The following is a 24,649-nucleotide window of genomic DNA, read 5'->3' as shown; positions in this document are numbered from 1 at the left end:
TAGTATTGTGTCTAGTCTTACATGTAGATCATGTATTGATGAGTAGAAAGAATATTCTCTATTGTGCGGGTTAAGGTGCCTCCTGCAGTCTCCTAATTGCCAGTGTTGTTGCCATTCTGTAAATGCTTTAGTAGCTTTTAGCATTTGTGTTTGTGAAAGGGGTGGGTGTGATCTGTCCATGTTAATGTCAGCTACGCAATTAAAGTCCCCGCCTATCATTTTCGGGCTCGTGAGAGTCGGACCTAGTTCCCGGGAAAGTCTATCAAAGAATTTCTTTTGATCATAATTCGGGGCATATAGGCCCCCTAGTGTTATTTTTCTTCTATCTAGCCTTCCCACAATCACAACATACCTCCCTTCTTCATCAATGATTGTGTGTAGAGCTTGGAATGGGACGCCAGGGTGGACCCAGATGAGAACTCCCCTTGCGAATGCTGAATAATTGGTTGCGTATGTTTGGCCTCTCCATCTTTTCTTAAGTGCCCTTACTTCCTGTTCGAGTAGATGGGTTTCTTGTAGTATGGCTATATGTGCCCCTCTGCGTTGAAGGAAGTTATATATTTTATATCTTTTGGATAGATTATTTAACCCCCTAACATTCCAGGTTATCACTTTGTGTTTTGAGGCCATAGTCTCTTTTTTACTGTTTTTTGGTTACTATAAGGGAAGAGTCCCAGGGGCTTTCCTCTGTTACGATTATCTTTCAGGTACCTATTTCAAGTTTTGTTTAACATTTTTAGAACTAGTGCACGATATCCCCCTAAAACTACTTTAACAAACTTATATCCCAACTCCCACTCCCCAGGACCTGTAACTAAAATTCTTCCTGTCCAAACCTTTAACATTTCTATTGTAAAGACCTATAGGTGGGTGGTGTGTCAGGGGCCGAGAGCGCGCGCCCGAGCCGGTCCCGTGGCCCGGCCGCACCATGCTCATTTCTTTGAAGCATCCACTTTGTCCACGATTTTACTCATCCAGATGGGGAAAAGGTTGCCCTGGGTCCATAGTCAAAAGCCATTAATTTTATTAAGGTACTTACGAACGGGTCAGATTACGTCCATTTGGATCATATGATTTCTTCTGAAGTTCCAGGTGTTATTTTGGGTAAGCTAGTAGTAGTGTCTCGTGAGGAAATTGACGAGCCCCCGCAACTGGTGTCAAAATCTGAGAGGCTACCTGATGTCCGGGGTCGATGGCACATCCCCCCACTCAGGGCTGCGGCCGCATCTACGGCGTCCCGCATCTCCTGAAGGGATTGGTGCTTTGGTGGGGCCGCTTCCGTTATTCGCCTCAAAGATCTGCTGCGTTGTTTCCTCATCTTTCGAGAGGAACCGGGGGGGGGGGGGCCGTGGAGGCCAAGCCCCGTGATTCCAGCCACTCCCCCACCAGTTGAGGTGACAAAAAGAAGTGTGTTTTTCCATCATGTTCTATTCTGAGTTTAGCGGGGAAGAGCATTGCGTACTTTATTCCGTTTTCCCGCAGGGTGCGTTTATGTTCGTAGAAAGAGGCCCTTTGCACCTGGGTTTCTTTGGTGAAGTCCGGAAAGATCATGACCCGCTGGTTATTACACAGGGTTTCCCCAAGTTGTCGAGATTGTGAGAGTATATAGTCTCTATCTTTGTAGTGTAATAGTTTCGCTATGACAGAGCGAGGTCTTGCTCCCAGAGGGGGACTCCTACTGGGTATCCTATGGGCTCTTTCTATTGCAAAGTAAGCTGATAGGCCCTCTGAATCTATTGTGTTCCTGATCCAGGTTTCCAGGAAGGATTCCATACTATCTGCTGAGGATTCTGCCCCCTCCGGGACTCCGATAAGTCTGAGGTTGTTCCTGCGCTCTCGATTTTCAGCATCTTCTGCTCTGTTTTCTAACGTTTTAATTCGAGCAGTAATTTGCGCCATTTCTTTGGTTGCTGCTTGTTGAGTTAGAGAAACTGTGGTGAGAGACTTTTCGTTCGTTCCCACTCTTTCCTTCAGCTTATGGTGGTCATCTCGTAGCAGTGAGAGGTCAGATGATAGATTGTCAATTGTTTGTTCAAGTGCTTCACGGGACTCTTTAATGGCTAGGAGGATTGTGTCCAGCGTTGTTTCCTGCTGTGACTGACTGTCTAAGTTAGCTGGGTTAATAGATTGATTAAGCGTGGGCTCCGCTTGGTTCTGGTCTTAGCGTTTTTTAGGTTTCCCCATGCTTGACCTAGAGCTGAGATTAGATGGGCAGTCGGAGCGGGGAGGGGTCCCAGCCAATGGAGCCCACTCAGTTAGACTCTCTAGTCTTATCCGGGTTCTCACCTCCTCTTCTAGACGTGGATCGGAACACCTCCCCACCCCCACCTTATGTTCCCTACTTTCAGGTGATGATTGTATGAGCCACTTAGTTTTTAGGCGACTGAGGGAGGGGGGCCGGGCCAGGGCCGCACTCAGTGTCTCATTCCGCCCCCCGGCCGCAGAGACAGAGGTATTTCCGCCTTCTGGATGTAGCTCAGGGCGCCACCCGCGCCCCGGAGGCAATGAGCGTAACTTATTCAAGGGCCCGCAAGTTATCTCCAAATCCCTAGGAGATGTGGCCGTTCTTCGGGCCCGCCCGGTGGTCTCTACTAATTTATATTCCTCTACTTTATTATGTTCTCATCGCGGTGTGGGGCATTACCAAGGCTGGCCGGCCTCAGCCCAGTTCGGTGTAGGTGCAGGGGCTCCTCCCCCCCCCCCCTCAGCCCCCCCACCGCTCACAAGCCACCGGGAGCCCCCAGGACCGAGTCAGAAGGGGGAAGCCCGGGCCGGGGGCGCCACCGAGCCCCGCTTTGTTTTCCGGTCTCCGGCAGCGCCAAGGACTCGCACCGCCTCCTCAGCCGCTGCGTCCCTCGGCAGATCAAATTCAGTCTTCGGCTGTACACAAGGACCTCGGCGGTCCCCGGGGCCGGCCGCTCCCCCGATCCCGCCGCTCAAGTCGGTAAGCTCCGGGTCCTTCCTCGGGGCCACAGGTCTCTTCACACGGGAGTCCCCCACTCACCAGTCTTATCGGGGGTCCGGTCGAGCCAGATGGACTCCTCGCCAACTCGAGTCAGTTTTCATGCGTCGCGGGCCTTTTACTCTATGGTACCCTGTACCGTGTTTTCAAAAGGTAAATTTGTAAACTTCGCACTTGTATAGCACACTACTCACCCGTTAGGGTCTCAAGGCGCTGTACGCATACCACTATGGAACCCCTCCTGGCTTTTCCCTGCTATGCACCCACTCCTGGGCAACCCCCAGGGTGAAGCCAGGCATCCAAGCACTGTCAGGGCCGTTGTGGAGATTAAGCAAGCTATTGCCCAGAGTTACAGAGTGGGACCCAATTAATTAGATTAGGCACTGAGGCGAGAATTATCTGTTCCAAGGGAATTGAGCCCAAGACCAGCCGAGGCAGGAATTGAATCGTGGTCCCGGGCCAGATCTCTGCATCAGGATCTGCTGCTCTAACCATTGTGCCACACTTCAGTAATGGCCTGGAAAATGTGCCCTCCATGGAAATCCAAACTTTCACTCTCTGAAGCGCATCCTTTGGCTCTGCCTTCCTGGTAGGTTGTGGGAAGACTGTTTACCTTTGTGCACATCAGACTCTACTTCACAGACTTCAGAAAGTTCACAATGCAGCTCTTCGGATCCTTGGGGGAGGGGTTTCAGAAATAATCCCTTTCTCATTAGCGAACCAAGAGAACACATTTCCGGTCCATCCACGCTATCCACCTGGCGTTCCATTGTCAAGTCTCTTTCCTCATCACTCCACTCTACGACACTTTACTCCAGTCTGCGACACTTTACTCCACTCCATGCTACGCCTCTCTATGCCCCTCAATGGGACACGAGTCCGTGACACACCACTCTAATCTAGGAGACGCCACTCTATGCCACTCTACTCCATGCCACTCCACTCTCCTCTGCGCCACAAACTTTTAGCCATGCTGATCAGAAGCTACACTGGTGTACAACATGGCTAGAACACATCGGCAAAGCAATAGCTCTCGCATAAGTGAGACCTATTGGCTTTGCCAATGTTTGTTGCTTTTATTTCATTTTTTATTTTTTTATTTTTTACAAGTAGTGATCATCTGACTTTCTTGTTGTTTCAGCAGTACAAAAATGTTTGTTTTCTCTACCGGGTGGCCCCGTTAAACGCACAAAGGGCATGAGTGGTTGTACACTGCACAAGTCGAGTGAAGCGCCATCTTTACGTTAAATGACCCCTACTTGCCGTGTTTTTTCACTGTACCGCGGCTCGTCATTGGCGGGGTCACTGCCAGGGCGGCCTTGGAGAGCAGGATGCACGGATACACGATAAAAAGCATGAACAGACCCGAAGCAAAGGGTCCGATTGGAAATGACTACCAGTGTGGCTGCAGTCCCAAAGCATAGCCATGTCGTGACCAATGGCACTTTTTTCTGCAATAATGTACTCGTTGCAAGCCCCAGGTGCCTGCGGTCAGCACTAGGGTGACCACCCGTCCGTAAATTTCACGGACTGTCCGTAATTTCGCCCTGCTGTCCGTTGTCCGTGATGAAAGCTTTAACGGACGGCATTTGTCCGTAATTTTAGCCTTTCACCTAAAGGGCAACGGAGGCAGGGCGAAATTATGGGCAGAGGAGTTTCCCCAGCTGGGCTGGAAGGCAGGGAGTCTCCTGTGCTCTGAGGGAGGGAGGGGCAGACAGATAAGAAAAGGCCTTCTTGCCAGGGGGTCTCCTTCCCTAAAGACATGCAAATGTGGGCAACTGGTAAATCTGCAAATACAAAGGGGCTTGAAAACCTGCACTGACTTTACTAAAAGGAGTCACTTGAAGTTTTCTGGTGGCAAAGATATTTCTTTCAGAGAGGTATTGTAATGGTGTTCCAAGGTGAGCTGTGGAGTGTGTGGTTTTAATGGAGTGTTATAAATTTTTTTTAGCACTAGGTAGAAACTGTATATTATTCAAATCTGTATTTGAGAAGCGCTTTTTTATTTATTTAACCGAAATGTATTCGCACATTTTGTAGCAGCCTTTATTATGATGTAATTGTATTTTTTACAGTTCTTTCAGGTACCTCGGTACCTCATTGTACTAACAAACATTGGCAAAGCCAGTAGGTCTCATCTACGAAAGAGTTATTGGCTTTGCAAATGTGTTTTAGCCATTAGCCATGTTATACACCAGAGTAGAGTGTCAGTGCAGTGATGTTTTGTGGAGTAGAGTGGCACAGAGCAGTGGCGTAGAGTACAGTGGTACAGAGTAGAGGGCAGTGGGCAGTGGCGTGCAGTTGTTTAGAGTGCATTGGCGCAGAGTGCAGTGGCATAGAGTGGCATGGGGTAGAGTTACATAGAGTGCAGTGGAGTAGAGTGGCATACAATAGAGTAGCAGAGAGTGCAGTAATGCAGAGTGGTGCAGTGTCATAGAGTGCAGAGTAGAATCATGTGGCATAGAGTGTAGTGGTGCAGAGTGGAGTATTGTAGAGTGGTGTAGAGTAGAGTATAGTGCCTAGAGTGCAGTGGCATAGAGTAGAGTGGTGTAGAGTGCAGAGTTGCAGAGTAGAGTGTCAGTGCAGTGGTGTAGAGTGGTACAGAGAACAGTGGCATAGAGTACAGTGGTGCAGAGTAGAGTATAGTGCCTAGAGTGCAGTGGCATAGAGTAGAGTGGTGTAGAGAGCAGAGTTGCAGAGTAGAGTGTCAGGGCAGTGCTGTAGAGTGGTACAGAGAACAGTGGCATAGAGTACAGTGGTGCAGAGTAAAGGGCAGTGCAGTTGTTTAGAGTGCACTGGTGTAGAGTGCAGTTGCATAGAGTGGCATTGGGCAGAGTAGAGTGGCATAGAATGCAGTGGAATAGAGTATATTGGTGCAAAATGCAGTAGTACAGAGCAGAGTGGTGTAGAGTATAGTGGCGGCCACAGCAGTGTTGCAGAGTGTCAGCTTGCAGTAGTGTAGAGTGCATTGAACTAGAGTGCAGTGGTCAGAGTAGTATAGAGTACAGTGGCGTAGAATAGATTGTTTCAGAGTAGAGTGCAGTTGCATAGAGTGGAGAGGTGCAGGGTAGAGTGCAGTGGCATAGAATGCAGTGGCACAGAGTGCAGTGGCATAAAGTAGATTATTTCACAGTAGAGTGAGGTGGCTTAGAGTGGAGAAGTGCAGGTTAGAGTGGAGTTGCATAAAGTGGCATAGAGAGTGATGGCATAGAGTAAAGTAGTGTAGAGTGCTGTGGCATAGAGTGCAGAGGTGCAGAGTAGATTAGAGTGACGTACAGTGTATTGATGTAGAGTGCAGGGGCATAGAGTTGAGTGTTACAGAGTAAAGTGCATTAGCATAGAGTGTATTAGCTTAGAGTGCAGTGGCGTACAGTGCAGCATTGCAGAGTGGCAGAGAGTGGAGTTGTGCGGATTAGATTGGTGTTGCCTAGACTGGAGTGGTATGGCGTGCAGACGAGCAGAGCGCAGTGGTGTAGAGAGGCGTAAAGTGCAGTGGCTTAGAGTAGAGTAGTACAGAGTAGAGTAGAGAGGCATAGTGTGAAGTAGCATAGAGTGCAGTGGCATAATGTGGAGTGGTTCCGAATGGAGAAGAGTGCAGTGGCATGGAGTGGCGTAAAGTGGAGTGATACAGAGTAGGGTGCAGTGGTGTGGAGTGGTGCAGAGCAGAGTGGAGTGGAGCATGCATGCCATTACAGACAACACATTTTGCCATTACAGACAACACATTTTTGATTGAAATTACCATTACATTTGCACAAATATACAGTTTTTCAAATCAAACTATATTGTGCAGAGACAATGATGTGTGGAAATTGCATCACCTAATGCAATGATTTGTTTTAATCATGTCAAGGTATTTGTTTCCAGCACAGTTCAGAATTAACAAAAATTTGCTTGATTTGTACTTCAAATTCGGATATATTCTGAAGTCTATTTAAATGTTGTCATGTGATAGAAAAAACTCTTTCCTAACCCCAGTATCCAGCAAGATTGTTTCATAAATCCTCTCACTTTGAAATCAGAGAAAGGAAAGTAAACACTAAGTTCCCACCGAAGACAGAGCCTGACATTTGACTTTGTTCTTTGAATGCACAGCAAATATGATAAGATAAGAACAAGATTTACCGGCCTGTTTACAGAAAGGGGGCACTCAGCAGGATACTGTAAATAAGGGTTTGGCAAGGGAAGGGAGGAATTCAAGCTGCATAGCGTAAAACAAATAAAGCCAGCAAATTGAAAGCAGCAAATTGTGAGTTACAAACCACAAGGCCAATGGCAAGCAACGGGAAGAATGCATTCACAAGGAAGCACAATGAATTTACTTAAAGTGACTGCTGTGGGATACTTTGTGGGGAAAGTCCAGTATTTTAGTCCATATCTTGCAGAGGTTTGGTACATCAATCACCCAGGCAGTATGACAAGAAGACCTGGAGTAGTTTCCATGTTGCAGGATAGGTCTGTACACCCATTCCATCAGTTTGCCACCATTTCCTACGGTACAGAGCTTCTGGCACACCTCTTGTAGGGTTAGTGCTAGGTAGCAGACATGAAATAGGGCATTTAATGATTATTTAAGGTGGTTGTAAGTAAGGAGTTGACCGGGTGAAGATGTTAGTCTGCCACAAGGGTTTGGAAATTTAGTAGCTCACTGTTCAGAAACAAAGTGCCCAATTTTAAGACACCTGCAAAATGCCACTGATGGAGTTGCTCTGAGCACAGCCATCCTGTGCGAGTGGGAAGGCTTAGCAAAGGTAGTGCAGGAGCATAGGGTTTCTTCGTGTCATTGAGTTTACAGGTTCTGGCAAGGCAAGAGAAAGCCATGCATGATAACCCCGGATGGTGATCCATAGAATGGTCAGTAGGAAACGATGAGCAGTGCATTAAGCCTTTCTTAAAAGTCTTTACTGGTAAACCCCATCTCATGCAGGGAGGTGGGCAGAAAGCCAGCGAGCCACCCATTGGACCTGTGCAGCTGAATAAAAGCATTCTAAGTCCAGAAGATCTAATCCACCCGCAGTCACAGTTAGCTTTAGAGTGGAAAGAGCTCCAGATGGCGCCGCAGCGACCAAATCAGATGTGTGGCCTATCTGAAGAAGGAATGAAGGACGAGCAGGGGAAGGTTTGCAAAATAATACTATCATTGGGGTAGCACACCATCTTCACTAGTGCCACGTGGCCTCTACAGAAAGCAGAAGAGAAGACCAAAAAGCAAACTGGGCTTGGAGGGACCGTTCGCTCTGCCGAGATTTTCTTCCTGGAAATCAGTGTAAGAATGGTAGATATTAATCATTAGGTATCGAAAGGTAACTGGTTCCTAGTTCAATCTGAGATCTAATTGTGTATGAAGGCGAAAACAGTGACATATGTTAAAGAAACACTAATTAAATTTTAAAATTTGTAAATTTTGTTTGTGCAATTTACATCCCAAATACTTTGAAGATTCTATGTGTACTTGACACTTAGGGATAACCCAGATCTCTAGTTTGGCTTTTGCTCAATTTCAAAACCATATAAAGACATGGACAAAGCAGGCAATTGCCTTGCACAACCTTGCAAGGGGTCTGGCCCCTGCTCACCCTTCACAAGCACTAACAGCGAACCATTGCACCAGAAGAGTTTGCCAAGGTGGATGGGTGTTGATTGTTCAACCACTTGACAGTGCCCTTTCTGTTTTGCTCCTGTGTGCAGACAACTCCCCAGGTACCCAATACCTTCAAATAGTCTTGGTGGACCCATCTTGTCTGATTTTAGTAACTGTCCCACCTTGTTCTTCTCTTCTTTATTTATCCAGTTGTTCGCAACAACCCTTTGAATTACTTGCCGTGGATCTCCAATTTGATCTCAATTTCATCCTACTCTTTTATTATCTTTGATTGGTAGTCCGGGCTCCCATTTCTGAGATAAATGTAGAGTCCCAAACATACACTCTAGTGCAGTGAGACTACAGACAAGTTATGGGTACATCACATCCTGTCATTAGATGTGAGACTGTCACCCACACCATCTGCCCTGCCTCTTTAAAAAAAATTAGGTTGAAAGTCCATGGGCGGTTGGGGTAAGCCAGGTGTTTTTGTTCAATTTGTTTAAACTAGCATAAGGTTAATTACCTTAATGTTTCCCAAACTGTTTGCCAGGGGTTTTGAAATGTTCAGAAACATAATCAAAATGTTGCTGTTACTTTCTCTTCAGGAAAGATCGGGTAGATTTGGGTAGGGGTGATGGCCTTGCCGTGAAGGGCATTAATTTACTACTGAACAAGGACGTAATGTGACACCTGAATGTGGCACACCAGGAGGCAATCACAAAAGGTCCACAGTGAATTAATAGTGCTATGTTAAAAAAGAGTAAATAAATGCACTGACAACATAGTGAGGCATGGCCTCTCTTGCGTGTGTCTGTAAAACTGACGTTTGTTCCTGAATTTTTGTCCTGAATTTTGACCCTTTGTCCTGAATTTTGACCCTTTGTCCTGAATTTTTTACAGTCCTGTCCAGAATTTGCCTCAGTGCCAGGTGGTCACCCTAGTCAGCACTGAAACCTCCAGCAAGAGTGGGGTGACTTTCTGTAGGAGAGGGAGGCGAGGCCACCTGTGTCTAAGCATTATTAAAAGAAAATCCCCTAATGGAGGGACAGACGTTATGTTCATTTGGGCATCATTTAAACCAGTGCAAATCGTATACTTAAAATGGTTCGATGTGAACCTTTCCGCCTCGCTCGTCCGTGGCAGACCGTACATATGAACGCGCCTTGTATACCTTGGTCACAGCAGCTGACAGAGCTCACAGGGATGCTTTAAAATAGCTCTCACCGAGACATACATGCTAATAGCAAACACACATTGTGTGACACACTCAGGCACCTGATACATACAACATCACACATAACCTGTATATTTGCAAAGCACATGTTCACCCAGAGGCTATCTAGGCGCTGCATAACAGATGTTTATTGTTACCCAACTCTGACCTGCCAACTTCACCAAAAACCTCACAGTGTGAGGAGGGGGCGGGGTCTTGGAGGGGGCATGGCCTTGTGCCGAGAAGCACCTAAGAGGCACTTTTGCCCCGGCTCCAAATCCCCTTCTCTAAAAAATAAAAACAAAAGCTTCCTGAGGCTGCTGCCATGTCCTGGGGTGTTTGCACACCCATAAATGGACATTGACAGTTAAAAGCCTCCGAAAACGAGCTGGTTACAGTGGTTTTCAGCCCTTTTTCCCTGCCACCCTGTGATATTGCCTCCTCACCGGGAGACAGTGTGAGGGGAGCCAATATCATGTGTCACACAGTGGCACTGTGTGAGTTGGTAGGTCTGCCAACTCAAAGGTACTCATTTTATCGACCTTAGAAGGATGGAAGGCTGAGTGGACCTGCCGGGATTTGAATCTGCAACCATGAGGACAAACACAGGTCCCTACAGTGGACACCTTAGTCCACTAAACCACTAGACATGGCATACATGTTGCTAGACGCACACAGTTGCACTGCTAAACACTCAAATACACACTGCTGGAAACACTTAGGTACGTATAAACACTGCAAGACAGACACAGACATTCACACTATCAGACACACACACACACTGCTAGAAACATAGACACAAGTACTCTGCTGCATACAGAGTCACAGACAAAGATAAACTGCTAGGCACACACAGGCATGCACACACGTTCTGCTACAAATACATGCATAGAGGCACTGCCAGACCCATGCACAGGCATGTACACACTGCTAAACATATCCAGGCACAGAGATGTACACACTGCTAATCATACGCCGTTCAAACATACACACCCCTAGACACGCATACTTCTAAACATACATATACACGCTGCCACAAGCACAAAGACACACATTGACACACTGCTAGACACACACAGACACAAATACATTCACACTGCTGGACACACAAAGGCACAGACACGCACCTACAAACTGCTATACACACAGCTCGACACACACAGACGTTCACACAGCTATACACACTGCTAGACACACATCGGCAGAGATACAATGCAGAACACTCAGACACAAGCAAATTGCTAGACACAGAGGCACAGCACAGAGGCATACCTACTGCTAACCACACACAGGTAAAGACACACACACAATACCAGACACACAGGAAGCAACATACACACACTCACATATGCTGCTAGAGACAGAAACATACATACTGCTACACATAACCACATATACTGCTTGACACACGAGCACATACATACTGTTAAACACACATAGGCACCGACACAGGATGTTAATCACACACAGGTACAATCACATACATACTGCTTGACACACATGCAGATAAACACACACATAATAAACTGCTAGACAAGCACACATACTCATGGTCACCTACACACTGCTAGACTCCAGAGGTGGCTTGTACCCTTTGAAAGTGGTGGGGCAAGTGAAGTGCCCCACCACTTCCCCAACCCTCCAAAAAAAAAACACCCCCTCCAAAACCTGAAAGTGAACAACCCCTCACTCAAAAACCCCAAACCATAGCACCAAATACAACATAAACGCAACCACTACACTTACATGCGTTACACACACATACATGCATAACACACATGCATCACACACATATGCATAAAACATTTAAAATAAATTTTAAAAAACGCACTTACCCACGGGCTGTGCATCTTCCTCTGGGCTCTTCTCCAAACCAGAAGAGCTTCCCTAACCATTCCTGACGCTTCATTCTTGCTGTTGACCAGCATGAGAGCAGCGCCTGGATTGGATGGAGTGGCCTGGCTGGACACTCCTTCAGGCTCCAGAGGCCTATTCTTGGTCTCCACCCAACTGTTTTAAGACAGCTGAGTGGAGAGCTTCAAAGTGCGCATGTCACTTTGGCCCGTGCAAAACAGCCCGCCAAAGTGAAACGCACACCTTGGAGGGTCTAGTCCAAGCACTGCTCCAGTCTGCAGCAGAGGACACGCCCAGTGTGTTACTGGGCTGGTGTGGGCTGCGCTGGTAAAAATAAAATGGTAATGAAATCTTTTCATTGCCATTTTAATTTTGCCTGCGCGGCTCGCAGCGGGTGGGGGGACCGGGGAGGGCGATGCCCTCCCGCTCTGAAGAAGAAACAGCCGTTGCAGGACTCCCAGGAAGTGACACACAAACTGCTAGAATCACCTTGGCACAGACACTCACACACTTCTACACACAAACGCAAACAGAGGTATGCATACAATGGCAAGTGGATTCTGCTGACATGCACAGACATGTACACACTGCTAGATACCCATAGGCAAAGACATGCCTACACATTGCTAGATACACACACAAACATATTACCGAAACACAGACACACATACATACATAAATATTGATTAACACCTACAGCGCACATAAACAAAGGCACAGAGACACATACACACGGATACACAGATGCACAGATACTGAACACTGCCTGCCCACACAGCACATATAGATACTGCCACACACACCTAGGCACACATTTGGGTACAGACACACAAACACCCTGATAGGCCCACATAAGGAAATATACACAGGAAAAGCAACAAATATACACACTGCTAGGCACACACAAACACATTTGTACACAGGCAGAGAGAATCCTACACTTTGCTAGACACAGGGACATACACACATACAGGCACAGATATACATATGCACTTCTAGACACACAGGCACAAACACTTACACAGCCAGACACATACGTACATAGACATGTATTGCGACACAGGTACTCCCATATACAAACAGACACAAAAAAATACCAAAATACACAGACCGATATACACACACATACCGAAACACACATACAGACATAAAGGCACACTCATACGTATGCACATACCCACACATATTGTTTCTGTGTGTCTTTCTATCTCTCCAATGTTGCCTGAAAAATACTACAAGGGGACACCTGTGTCTTGATGCCTCTGCCTCGAAACATTATTATGGGTATTTTAAATGTTACTGCTTTTCAGATGCTTGCTGGGGCATATTGAAATCCCATTTCCAGAAAGGCAGCTGCCTTCGAAGGGCGCGTAAGGCTGGAGAAGAGTTGGTTATAGTGACTTAATATTAACATGTTTTGTATACAGTTCTTCCTACCACAGTTTGTGTTTTGTTAATACTATAAATAACAAATGTTACTATTAGAAATGTCATTCTATTTAGTTTACTTACACCGGAATTATAAAAGGCTTAATTGACCTTGACAGGAGTTGAAACTGTGACCTAGAGTCAATCTGGCCTACAAGGCAGTCTGACACAGTCGGGAGAGCTGGTCTCACAGTCCAGTGTGTGGACCGATTGTTTTGCTGTTTTCTGATCTGTGGGGTAGGTGCATGCAGTCAGCCATACCTTGTGGAACATCTCTACATCATTTCATTCAAGCTCAAAATTGGTGGCGTGGAATGCATTAAAAACCGTGATACGGGGACACTGGATTTGCAGTCGTAGGGGCGAGGGGCACACTCAACCAAGAATTTACAGGTGAAAACCTCCTTGAGGGGTCTCGAGCGGACCGCTTTGGAGGATGACACTGCTCAGGTTGAATCGACAGAAGCTAGGGACTGTCATGCCCAGTTGCTTGATCCACTGCATGTGAAGGTAGACAAATCGGGCCACCTGTTGGAGTAGCTGCTAAGGCACTGCATTGGACATCAAGCTGGTGACCTCCATCCTCATCTCTCCCGCCTTGATTGTCACCACCAAGGGGGTGACACATTATGCATTCTCTGAGCATTACAGGCCATATACAGCCCCACCCCTGTCCAATGACGACTTGAGGTTCGGGAATTCCTCCCCACTGTCCCAATGCCGGTGGTCCCCGAGGAGCACAGAGAAGCCTTAGATGGCCAGATTACTAAGCAGGAAATTCGAGGCGCCATACACGCCTCTCCCACCTGTAAAACCATGGGCTTGGACAGCCTGTGGAGGCCTCGGAAAATCATTAAAATATTACTAGACCTGCAGGTCAAGTAACTTGAATAATCTATTCGACCTAACTGTAATGTTCTTCACTCGTAAACGGGTCTCAAATTGTCTGATCCTAGGCAAATAGTTTACAGAGTCGCCTTTTTCTTAATTCTTACATATGATTGCACCTTCAAATATGTGAGCTCAGCATTTCTGCAGTACAAAAAAAACTATTTTGTTTGATTAAGTAGACTAAAGTTTGCTGCATGTATCACAAGAATCTAGCCCACATACCCATGACGTCTAGACCACATAACCTAGGACTTGCTTTAGTTTACTAACAACATTGCCATCAGGGAAGGAGTGTTTCTCAGTTTGTTTAGACACTCAATTTTAATGAATATATTACCAAACCATGATGTGGTAACATATTGTCATCTACATACAGTAACTTTCCAATAAATGTCCAAAACCTTTCCACTAACTTGCAGCTTATATAGTTTATTAACAATCTGTGAAAATTGGGTTTCAGAAAATATATCCTTTGCACATCAACAAGTACAGTATTCTGATTTGTTTTCATCCTATTAAAATATTTTTTTCATCATACAGAAATACAGAAAATGGGCTTTCACAACTACTGAAACCTTGAAAATGTTTATACAGTTGACTTAGTCATTTAAATGTTGTGTTTTAGGAAAAACCTGACACTCTATATACTTTTATTTTTCACTCTAAACAGCAGGTCACACAGTTCACCTGACAAAGTGGGGAACTCTGCAGTCAGAAGGAAAATTAATTGGAAGACAAACTGACTTTTGACCTTGGTCTGTGAACACAGAGCACATGTGACAAGAACAAGATTTAAAGGAGTCTTTTATTTCTCCTCCACTTTCTGACTGAACAGAACCCCTGCTCTTTGTCAACTCGCCAGAAGGGAAGAGTAAGTCCTAAAAATAGCTCGACCTGATCAAAAATGACTTGCCATAACGAGTAGTGGAGTAGATTTTTCGAGACCTGTTGTGTATTGAATTTTATAAAACATATAAAGACTTGCTGCTCCCTAAATTGTCTGAACTCTTTTCGGCCACCCTTGATGCTGGTTGCTTGTCCCAACACCCCAATGAGGGAGGGAGCCATGACGCAACCACACAGAGGTTTCCTCCTATAGACTGTTGTCTGTGATGGCAGTGACTACAAGATCCTCAGTAAGGTACTGGCGATATGGTTGCTGGAACATATGCCTGTACTGATCAACCCGGATCCAAATGGATTCATGGCAGGCAGATCCACTACTCTCAACATCCATCGATTGCACAGACTGTTGGAGGAAGCTCCTTCGCGTTGGCCCTACTCGGCTTGTCTGGTCCTAGATGTCAAGAAAGTGTTAACGCCCTGGACTTGGACTCCATGTTTGAGGCCTTACAAAAGGTGGACATCAGAGGGAGGCTCCTATGGCTGACCTCTACACTGAGCCATTGGCAAGAGTAAAAATAGGCCATGGAATCTCACAAATGTTCCTTATCGGCTGGGGCACATGCCAGGGCTGCCCTCTCTCCCCCTGCATTTTGCTGTGGCGATGGAACCTCTGGCACAACGACTATGTCAGTCTGGACATGGTTCGGGCATATCCATTGTTAGGCGGATGCATGCTGATGACATCCTCAGGTATATCAAAGACGTCTGTCATGGTATAGATATCTCGCACATCCTGGACTGCTTTAAAACTGCGTTTGTGTTCGGGTTCAACTGGGCTAAGATATGTTTATTTTTGTTACACCCCGATTGTCCTGTGCATATTGCAGTTGCCGCTCATACCCTTAGGTGGGAGCTGCGCACCTTCAGGTACCTGAAGGTGTCTTAATATTTATCATTCGACCCAGGACTGAAGAGACAGCAGCCTCACAAAGACGATCCCCTTTCTGCGGCACCCGATTGCCTTTTCGTGTCCCCCTCCAAGCCTCCTCACCCATCCCCCATGGCACCTTTTGGCAACTTAATGATATCCTGGGTGGCTTTGTATGGAACTAAGGGAGGTACAGAGTGGTCCTGTCCAGATTGCAGCTGCTGTCTGAGTGTGGGGGTGGGGGATGGGGTTAGGAGCTCCAGTGTTTGAGCAAGCACTACTATTTGGTGGCACAACTCCAGTGGCCCACTCATTGGCTGCCCGGGCACAACTTAATGGAAGTGGGCTTGGGGCGGAGGCTAGAGCACTAAACATGATACAGGAGCTGTTCCTCCCTGGCTCGGCACTGCTGGTATTGTCAAATAGCCTCCTTTGGGTGGTGCATGCGTGTCATTACAGAGCACCTCAGTTCATGCGTGGTATACCCTGGTATGTGCCAGAAATCCCCCTCAACTCCATTTGCGCCTGCTGGTTATCTGTAGGTGAAATGGGAGTGGAACTTTGGGAGTCCATGGAGGTATGCATCCTGGGTGACCACTTCCCTGACTGGGTGTCCATCTTGATCGACCTGTTGACGGAACAAGAGAACCTGCTGGTGGGTCAGTTCTTGATTCACAGGAGCCTGGCAGCACAGCTGGAGCGCTTGTGGGGTATTAGTGATTCAGAACCTACCCCGCACCCCCTTACACAGGCCTTCTACACAATGGGCATCGCCCGTTGGATTTCCTGGCTTATGGAAGCCTTCTCCCATAAGACGCACAAGCTACTGGCATCTCTCCGGCACAATTAGAAACATGTCATTGACCGCGCACTGACCCAAAAGGAGGGGAGCAGAGCGTGTTGTACCTGCAATAGATCTTACGCCATGCCTGTTTCAGTACCTCCAACATAAGATTGCACAGAACCTACCTAACACTGGCCAACTTACACAAAATATACCCTGCAGTAGAACCTGACTGCCTTCGCTGTTGCGCCCATATAGCAGACATGACGCAAATGTTCTGGAAGTGTCTGAGCGCTTGCGCGTTCTGTGCCGCAGTATGCACAATTCTCACTAGTGTTACAGGCTGCTCGCATCTGGAAGACGCAGACAGCTATTTGCTGGGCCTCTACAAGTATCGCAAAGCAGGCAGCACCTCCAACCGATCTATAGGCTTGGAGATGCTACTTGTCAGGTGAGCGATTGCAATGCATTGGAAGGCCCAACTCTCCCAAGTGCTGCGCACTAGCAGGCTGTGAGAGTCCGCTGTTTTGGGGTGGAGGCTTCAGCACTCTGCAGCGAAACGTTGCAGGGACTGAGAAAGCACCTTATTGGGGCCGCATGGGATGAGCTGCTCTCTGCACTTCAGGGAGCCCTTAATAGTGACAATAGCTTCACATTGACTGGCATAGCAGGCACCATATTAACATCACCTCCTCACGCATGACCGCCCTGAGCCACTGGTTTTCCCCAAGATCATGGATGGTCAGACTATGACACAAGTAGCATTACATAAAGACCCAGCAGGGGGGGGAGTCCCTACAGGATGGACAAGGAAAGAAGGATTTTCTGTTAGAAAAACCCTCACCACCAGGGTTACCCCTGGGTGGCATGCTTCATCATTGGGTTCCTCCCATTCCGCCACGGAACGGGGCGTACTGCGGCCTACGGAATACATAGGAGCACTGATGTTGTCACAGCAATGTGATTCAGGTAAGGGATAGGAGTGGTGTGGTCTCGGAAAAGTTATAAATACCTGCCTCCTAGTGGTTCCAATATTTTAATAGATCTAGTGGTGGTATGATTAAAAAAGGGGTGTTGTGTGAAAGTAGGGTATGCAATGTACCTGTCTTCCTGGTCTACATGTTTCAGAGCCTTATCCCTAGGCTCATCTTCAGGACCAAGGATGACTCCCTGGTTCCACTCCTTATAGAAACATCAATTGTGTGAGCGGGTAGTTTGCATGCTAAAGGGTAAAGCACATTACACCTATCTTATGTGGTGTCATGAAAGCGATACCTGTAGAGACACACATAGCCCTGTAAAATACTGGGCCACAATACGTATTTTTATGCTTGTGGGTGTGGTGCCAAAACTGAGCAAATGTCACCCCGAACGTGAAGAACACGTGGTTTTCAATAGTCGAGTGATGAGTACTGATAATTCATCATATTTGGACAGTACAAGGCAATCTATGCAAATAACATGTAAAGCACACAGAATAACACACTTGGTTCATGCATGACATACTTAGTAAGATGCTGGTTATGGTATTGTAGATCCCCCGGGAGGGTGTGTGTGCTTGTAGTCACACTCTAAAGGTGTAATATGGCATTAAAATCCACTCTACTCCTCTGTCGGCCAGCGTTAGAGACACGATGAAGAGAAATCAAGGTTGCACCTACTTCATCAAAGCAACACTCCCGCTTGTTACCTGTTCCCAACCTCCCCGGGGTCTGAATGGTACCGGCATCTGATGGAACAGGGCTGATAAGCTCCTGGTTGATGGCTTACATATGTGCATAGCAGCGTGCTGCGACGTAAAAATAGGTTGCAGCACTAGACTGCTAAATTTATCAAGATGGCATATTGCCCCAGCCCTCTGAGTGGTTTGCGAGGACCCCCTCAAAAGAGGTGTCCGAGAGACTGCCTCAGGCGAGGCTGCTCTGTCGGGTTTGGATACCACAGGGGGCTTGAGGGATGAAAAGTCTTGGAATTGTGGATGGGAGGGGGATAGATGTTCAAATAAAGTAATAACGGTGTAATAAGTTGTCCGCGAAAGCCTCTCACATATGTATCCCAGAGGCTGCCTCCTGACCAAAGTCACGAAAACAGTTACTTTCAATGACAATACGACATGGGACATCAGAGACTTCACTAACTACAACACTCAGCGAGTAGTGTATCTGATCCCCTGCCCCTGTAACCTACATTACATTGAGATGACCACTCGCAAGATTAGGACTAGGATCTGCGAACATCGCAGTAACCTTAGATGTGAACATGTCACCATGAAAATGTCCAATCACTACATAGAAAAAGTGCACCCAGTAGAGGACTACCAGTGGGTCACTCTGGAACATCAAAAAGACATGAATAACTGTGGATCCAGACTTTCTGAAAGGTTACAACATGGGTTTACAGATTGCGCACATACCAGAAAGGATTGGATGAGCACATCTCATGGCGCCAGTTAATGAAGTAGTAACACTAGGAGTGTAGTTGTCTTGCTAGTATGGCATTCAGAGGGCAGGGGCAATCCGCCATCTTGATAAAGCTAGCAGCCTAGTGCTGCGACGTATTCTTATGTCGCAGCACGCTGCTATGCACGCACGTAAGCCAGCATCCAGGATCTTATCAGCCCTGTTCCCTCGGATGCCGGTAACATTCAGACCCTGGGGAGGTGAGGAATAGGTAACGAGAGGGAGCGTCGCTTTGATGAAGTAAGTGCAACCTTGATTTCTTTTCATCACGTGTCTGACGCTGGTCAAAAGAGGAGTAGAGTGGATTTTAATGCCATATTACACATATTGTGGCCCAGTATTTTACAGGGCTATGTATGTCTCTACAGGTATCACTTTGATGACACCACATAAGATAGGTGTAATGTACTTTACCCTTTAGCATGCAAAGTACGTGCTCACACAATTGATGTTTCTATAAGGAGTGGAGTCATCCTTGGTTCTGAAGATGAGACTATGGGTAAGGCTCTGAAACATGTAGACCAGGAAGGCAGGTACATTGCTTACCCTACTTTCACACAATCCCCCTTTTTAATCATACCACCGCTAGATCTCTTATAATATTGGAACCACTAGGCCGGAGTTATTTTTAACTTTTCCGAGACCGCACCACTCCTATCCCTTACCTGAATCACATTGATGTGACAACATCAGTGCTCCCACGTATTCTGTAGGTTGCAGCACACCCTGTCCTGTAGCGGAACAGGAGGAACCCAATGATGAAGCATGCCACCAAGAGGTAACCCTGGTGGGTGAGGGTTTTTCTAAAGGAAAATCCTTCTTTCCTTGTCCATCCTGTGCTGACTGTAATGCTAGTTAGTTCACAAGGAGGGTAGACCCAGCAAGGCATCCTCCTTCTTCCCACTTTGTTTCAGATCAGACTATGACACAGCATTACCCTGCCACTCTTGGGTGATCATAGGCCTACACCGTGGCGGTGTGGCTACCACCAATCCCAGAAGACTGTGAGTGTGTATGTGACATGCTTGCACAGACTATTCACAAGATGGGATTTAAGGCTCGTGGTTCTGCCATACTGCAGTTGCGTTGTTCTAATGTGATGCTTGTTATATCAGCCGTAACAGACAGTGTACAAATCCAATAAAGATGATTTTTTAAAAATCAGGTGCCAAGGCCACACACTTTACTAACAGTTTAATGTGCACACGTGTTCTGTCACCAAGTGTCAGTGATAATCTCCTGTGAATTCCTGGTGCCCTGCATCCAGCTTGGACCATAGAAATCACCCAGCAGGTCCCCCCAACCCAGAAACTGGAGTAGAGGCACAGTAGAGACACACTAAGGGTTTAACATAATTGTAAAGTATTGAGATCCCCAGCAGGATACAGGTGATCTGTAAAATATACATGCATAGGTGGATCCTCATATGATGAAGAGACGGCCCTCATATTAAAACATATTGTAACATTAAACTGCATTGTTTCTTAGAACCTCATACTCTTAAATCAAGGAGTGACCCATTTGTGTACTCCGATTTCTTGCTACCGATCCTATGCTCTCTTTGAGACCTCCGTCATCACGCACTTTCTTAATATGCGGATGCGATGTGGTGGTGGTGGTCCAGCCCTTTGGGGCTGGAGCACTTTCCCTAGGATTATGCCATTGGTTGCACCAATACTTCTTGGGGGGCTGCTTCTTCTTCACATCTGGATAAATGCATCAAATAGATAAAAGACCAGCAGGGCTGTGTGTAGAACAAGTAGAGATGCTTAGAATGAGGAAGTGGAGAAAGCCAATGGGAGATGAACTGTGACACAACAGTGGTCATACCAGAGAGGATGAAGGGGAGAAAATGTTTAGATAGTTCCACGTGATCCTTATTCTTGAACTGCTCAAGGTGCTGGAAGTAACACACCAAGGTTGGCTGAATTGCTCTGAGGTGGACAGAGAGCCTATCTTCGGACAGGGCATGTAGGTGAGTTGTGACTAATCACAAGATTGTAAAAGGATGCACATTCCCTGGGGCCTAGACTCATGAGCAACATTGGGCTTGTGTTAGACCCTCTACATCCTTCTTGCTAGATATCACATGACCGGTAGGAGCCCATGAGAGTCCAAGGGGCAGTCAGAAGACACAGGAGTAGCTTCCAGGACCCTTTGTCTGTGATCAGTGCTTAAACGTATTCAGCTCTTCGTGGAGCTGTTCTGCACAGATGCACTTGAGTCGTCAACATTATTAGTTTGTCTTCATGTCCTCGCTCACTCTTTCAGCTAGATGTCTGCATACCTTCCCTCTCCTGGGGTTGGAACGCCTCCATACCCTCTACTTCCTTTGATTGCTCACTCTCTTTGCTCTCCTTCAGTTATTGTCACATTTTGGCTGCATCTGAAGGTTTTTGATCAATCTCCTAGTTTGTCCTTGAGCACGCTTTAATAGGTCCGTAGCTCCTAGTTCAGTGTTCTGATTAGTCCGTTGATCATACATTGGTTCAGTTCATAGGTAATTCTTCTAGTTATGTTTTGATGACACTTTGACGAGGTCCATAGGTCCTTATGTACTTGCCGAAGGATTGGCGATGTCTGTAGCGCCTTTAGAACGATCCTGGTTACGCCCTTCTTTGCACACTGGTTTCGTACGTAGATCTTTTAGCGTGCTTCTGGTTATGTGCTTGATCATGCTATGGGTAGGTCTCTAGGTCCTTCATGAAGCTTCTGGTTATGTCCTTCATAACCCTTTGGCAGATATGTAGTTCCCAGGTCAATCATCTGGTTATGTCCTTGATCAAACTTTGACTAGGTCTGTGGGTCCTTCATGATGCTTCTGGTTCCATCCTCTATCGAACAATGCCTGGGTCTGTGCTTTGCTCATTACATTACTGGTTAGGCCCTTCATCATAGTCTGTCAAGGCCCGTAGACCTTTGATCATGCTTCTGGTTTTGTCCTTGATTACGTGTTTTTTTTTTTTTTCCCTCGGTCACATTTTGACAAGGTCTGAGAAAATGAAGTCAGTGTTCATAAAATGCCTTGGCAGCAATTACAAAAACAAAACCTTTATCACAAAGAATCAACTAGATCAAAATGCTTCAGTTTGTTGGGCCCATCTAGGGAAGGCCTTGTCCCTTATTTTCCAGCCTGCTCTATCGATGGTCTTCCCGTCAACTATCCTCCAAGTCCTTTCTCTGTTTCCAAAGCACACGCCCTTAGCCAGGTTCCGCTGCCTTAAGACTTTGTCTGCATCCAGAGGTGGTCAGGTAGAAGTTCATTACCATCTATGGCAATGTACAGCATGTCTGTAAGGGCAGCATGGCCGTCTGTGACCCTCTTTATGTCCATGTCTTGCAGTGTTGTATTGATGACTTTGAGGACATCGTGAAGCTGCTGCTGGCGGCCGGCGCGAACGTGAACGCGTGTGACAGTGAACTGTGGACGCCGCTCCACGCCGCTGCCACCTGTGGTCACCTGCACCTTGTGGAACTTCTCATCAAACAGTGAGTGTTGTTCAATGCTTGGCCATGCTCTCGTGGATCATGGATCTGATGTTCATAGAGCGCAGAGACTCTTTATAATACTGCGGCTTGTAGATGAATGTAGTTGCCATGTTTTTCTGTTATACTAGTTTCACAGTGCTAGTAAGAGATACCTTGAATCCGAGCTTCTCTTTTATTTATTTATGTATTTTTTTTATTTTTTATTTTTATTCTAGACCTGTCGAAAAGAAATGTAAACTTGTTGTCTATCTGCCCCACATGGTGCTGTCGTCAAAAGTGTATGCAATAACTTTACTGCATAGAAGTAAATCTGAGATGATGAATGTAAGCTCGTATGAAATATCGTATTGTTAATTTCTGGATTAAATTCTTTAACAATATTTAACACAGAACTCAGTGCAGAACGTAAATAGTTGGTACAAGTTGAACAAACACAGCCCCAATGTTTACGCGCAGAAAGGAATAAAAGAAACTCAAACACACCCTTATCCATCCATGTTACATTAATCAAGACCGAAAAACATCCATTGGTGGCAGTAAAAAGGGTAATTGTTGAATAAAATCAGCATTGAGCTTTACACAGCAGTGACGTAGTGCCTGCTTCAATATGTCATTAAATTAAGGCCTTCATAGGGCAGCAAAAGTATTGACAACTAATTTATGTAAGGGCAGAAAACACTTCTGAAAGTGGACGTGGGCATGTCTTTATTTAAAGAAAAGAGAATTCGTTCAAATTTAATGAAAAATGTAGAGTATTTTTATCCAATATTCGTGCATTATAATTATATATTTTTTTTCTTCAGTCGAAGAACAATTGCGTGTCAAATAATGATGTTTCCGCTTCTAAACACATAGTACATTATACCAATAATATTACAGCCTGTGGTGTTGCTTTATATTTTTACCTAGGGCATCAAAAACAAAGTGATGGTTGGAATGCTTGAATTAATCTGAGCGCTGGTGGTCGCTCCATCATTTTTTGCACACCTCGCCACCTCAGTTTGGACCCAGCCTTATGCAGATCAGTCTTGACTGTGCTCCTCATGGGAACAGTCCAGCCCGATCGGCCAGGCCAGGTCCTCCCTGAACCGGAACACAAGCTCCCCGGGACCGGTTTTGTCCCTATTGTGGGCTCATCAGCCAGGTCCAGCTTGGTTCCAGTGGCACAATGAGCTATTACCAGTGGCTGGGATTGATTCAAGCATTCCAACCATCACTTTTTGAATAGTTTAGTGGGGCGGGTGTGCCCAGATGTGGGTCATGCGCACACGGTCACTACAATGAAGCTATACCCAGCTCATGAGCCCATAACAAGGGTGAAAAGGGTGCTGGGTTGTTTGTGTTCTGCTTCAGGAAGGACCTGGCTTGGCAGTATGGGCTGGACTGTTCCCACTGGAGAAGGGTCAAGACTGATTTGGATATAGTAGGGTCCAAACTGAGGTGGCGTGGTGTGCACGGTTGGGGTGCTGCTCCTAATAATTACCAGTGGCTGAGATTGATTCAAGCATTCCATCCATTACTTTCTGAATACATTTTTATATTTTAATCTGGCATAAAAGTAGACGTCAGTATCCCTCCCTAACAAATATTTCTCCTGTTCTTCTGTTTCTTCATCCTCCGTCTTCTGCTCCTCCCGCGCCTGCCCTCCTGCTCCTGTCTCATCTCTCTCCCTCACTCGCCTCCCCCTCTCTATCACCCCTATCTACTCCGTTCGCTATCTGCCTCCCTCACTCCTCCTACCTACCAATCTACCTATCTCTCTATCTCACTATCTATCTCCCTCACTCACCACCTCCTCCTATCCTCCTATCTACCTATTTCTCTATCTCTCCCCCCCTCCTGCCACACCCTCTGTTACCACCCCTATCTTCCTATCCTCTCACTCTACCTCTCACCCACACCCACCTCTACAACCCCCCTCCCCTATCTTCCCAACCCTACTCCTATCTCTCTCCCTAATCTCCTAAACTTCCTAACACTCACCCCCCTCCACCCTTAAACCCCCCTCTCCCAGCTCTTCTCACTCTACCTGTCTCCCCCCTCCCTCCCGCTTTCCCGCCGCGACCTGCTGCTCGCCCCCACCCCCCAGCTACCATTCGCCCCCAGCTGACCCCTCCCCCCCTCCTCCCTCTTATGGTGGCCGCTGCGTGACAGTGGTAGCGACCCTTGACCCAAGGGTAGGTCGCTCCCCCTGCCGCTGCAGCTCCTCCA

The 24,649-nt window shown here is 46.6% G+C and overlaps 1 protein-coding gene across 1 annotated transcript in view; it reads left to right on the top strand.

Moving 5' to 3' along the window:
* The window catches only part of PPP1R16A (protein phosphatase 1 regulatory subunit 16A), a 290,625-nt gene that overhangs the window by 209,234 nt on the left and 56,742 nt on the right, over positions 1-24,649 (top strand). Inside the window, exon 3 of the mRNA XM_069220989.1 lies at positions 22,293-22,438. Within this exon, the coding sequence (XP_069077090.1) occupies positions 22,293-22,438 (146 nt within the window). The remainder of the gene's footprint in view (positions 1-22,292; positions 22,439-24,649) is intronic.

This window comes from Pleurodeles waltl, chromosome 2_2 (assembly GCF_031143425.1).
Source record: "Pleurodeles waltl isolate 20211129_DDA chromosome 2_2, aPleWal1.hap1.20221129, whole genome shotgun sequence".
Taxonomy (NCBI): domain Eukaryota; kingdom Metazoa; phylum Chordata; class Amphibia; order Caudata; family Salamandridae; genus Pleurodeles; species Pleurodeles waltl.
The sequence above is the reverse complement of the archived record's forward strand: the minus strand, read 5'-3'. Positions and strand labels throughout refer to the sequence as shown.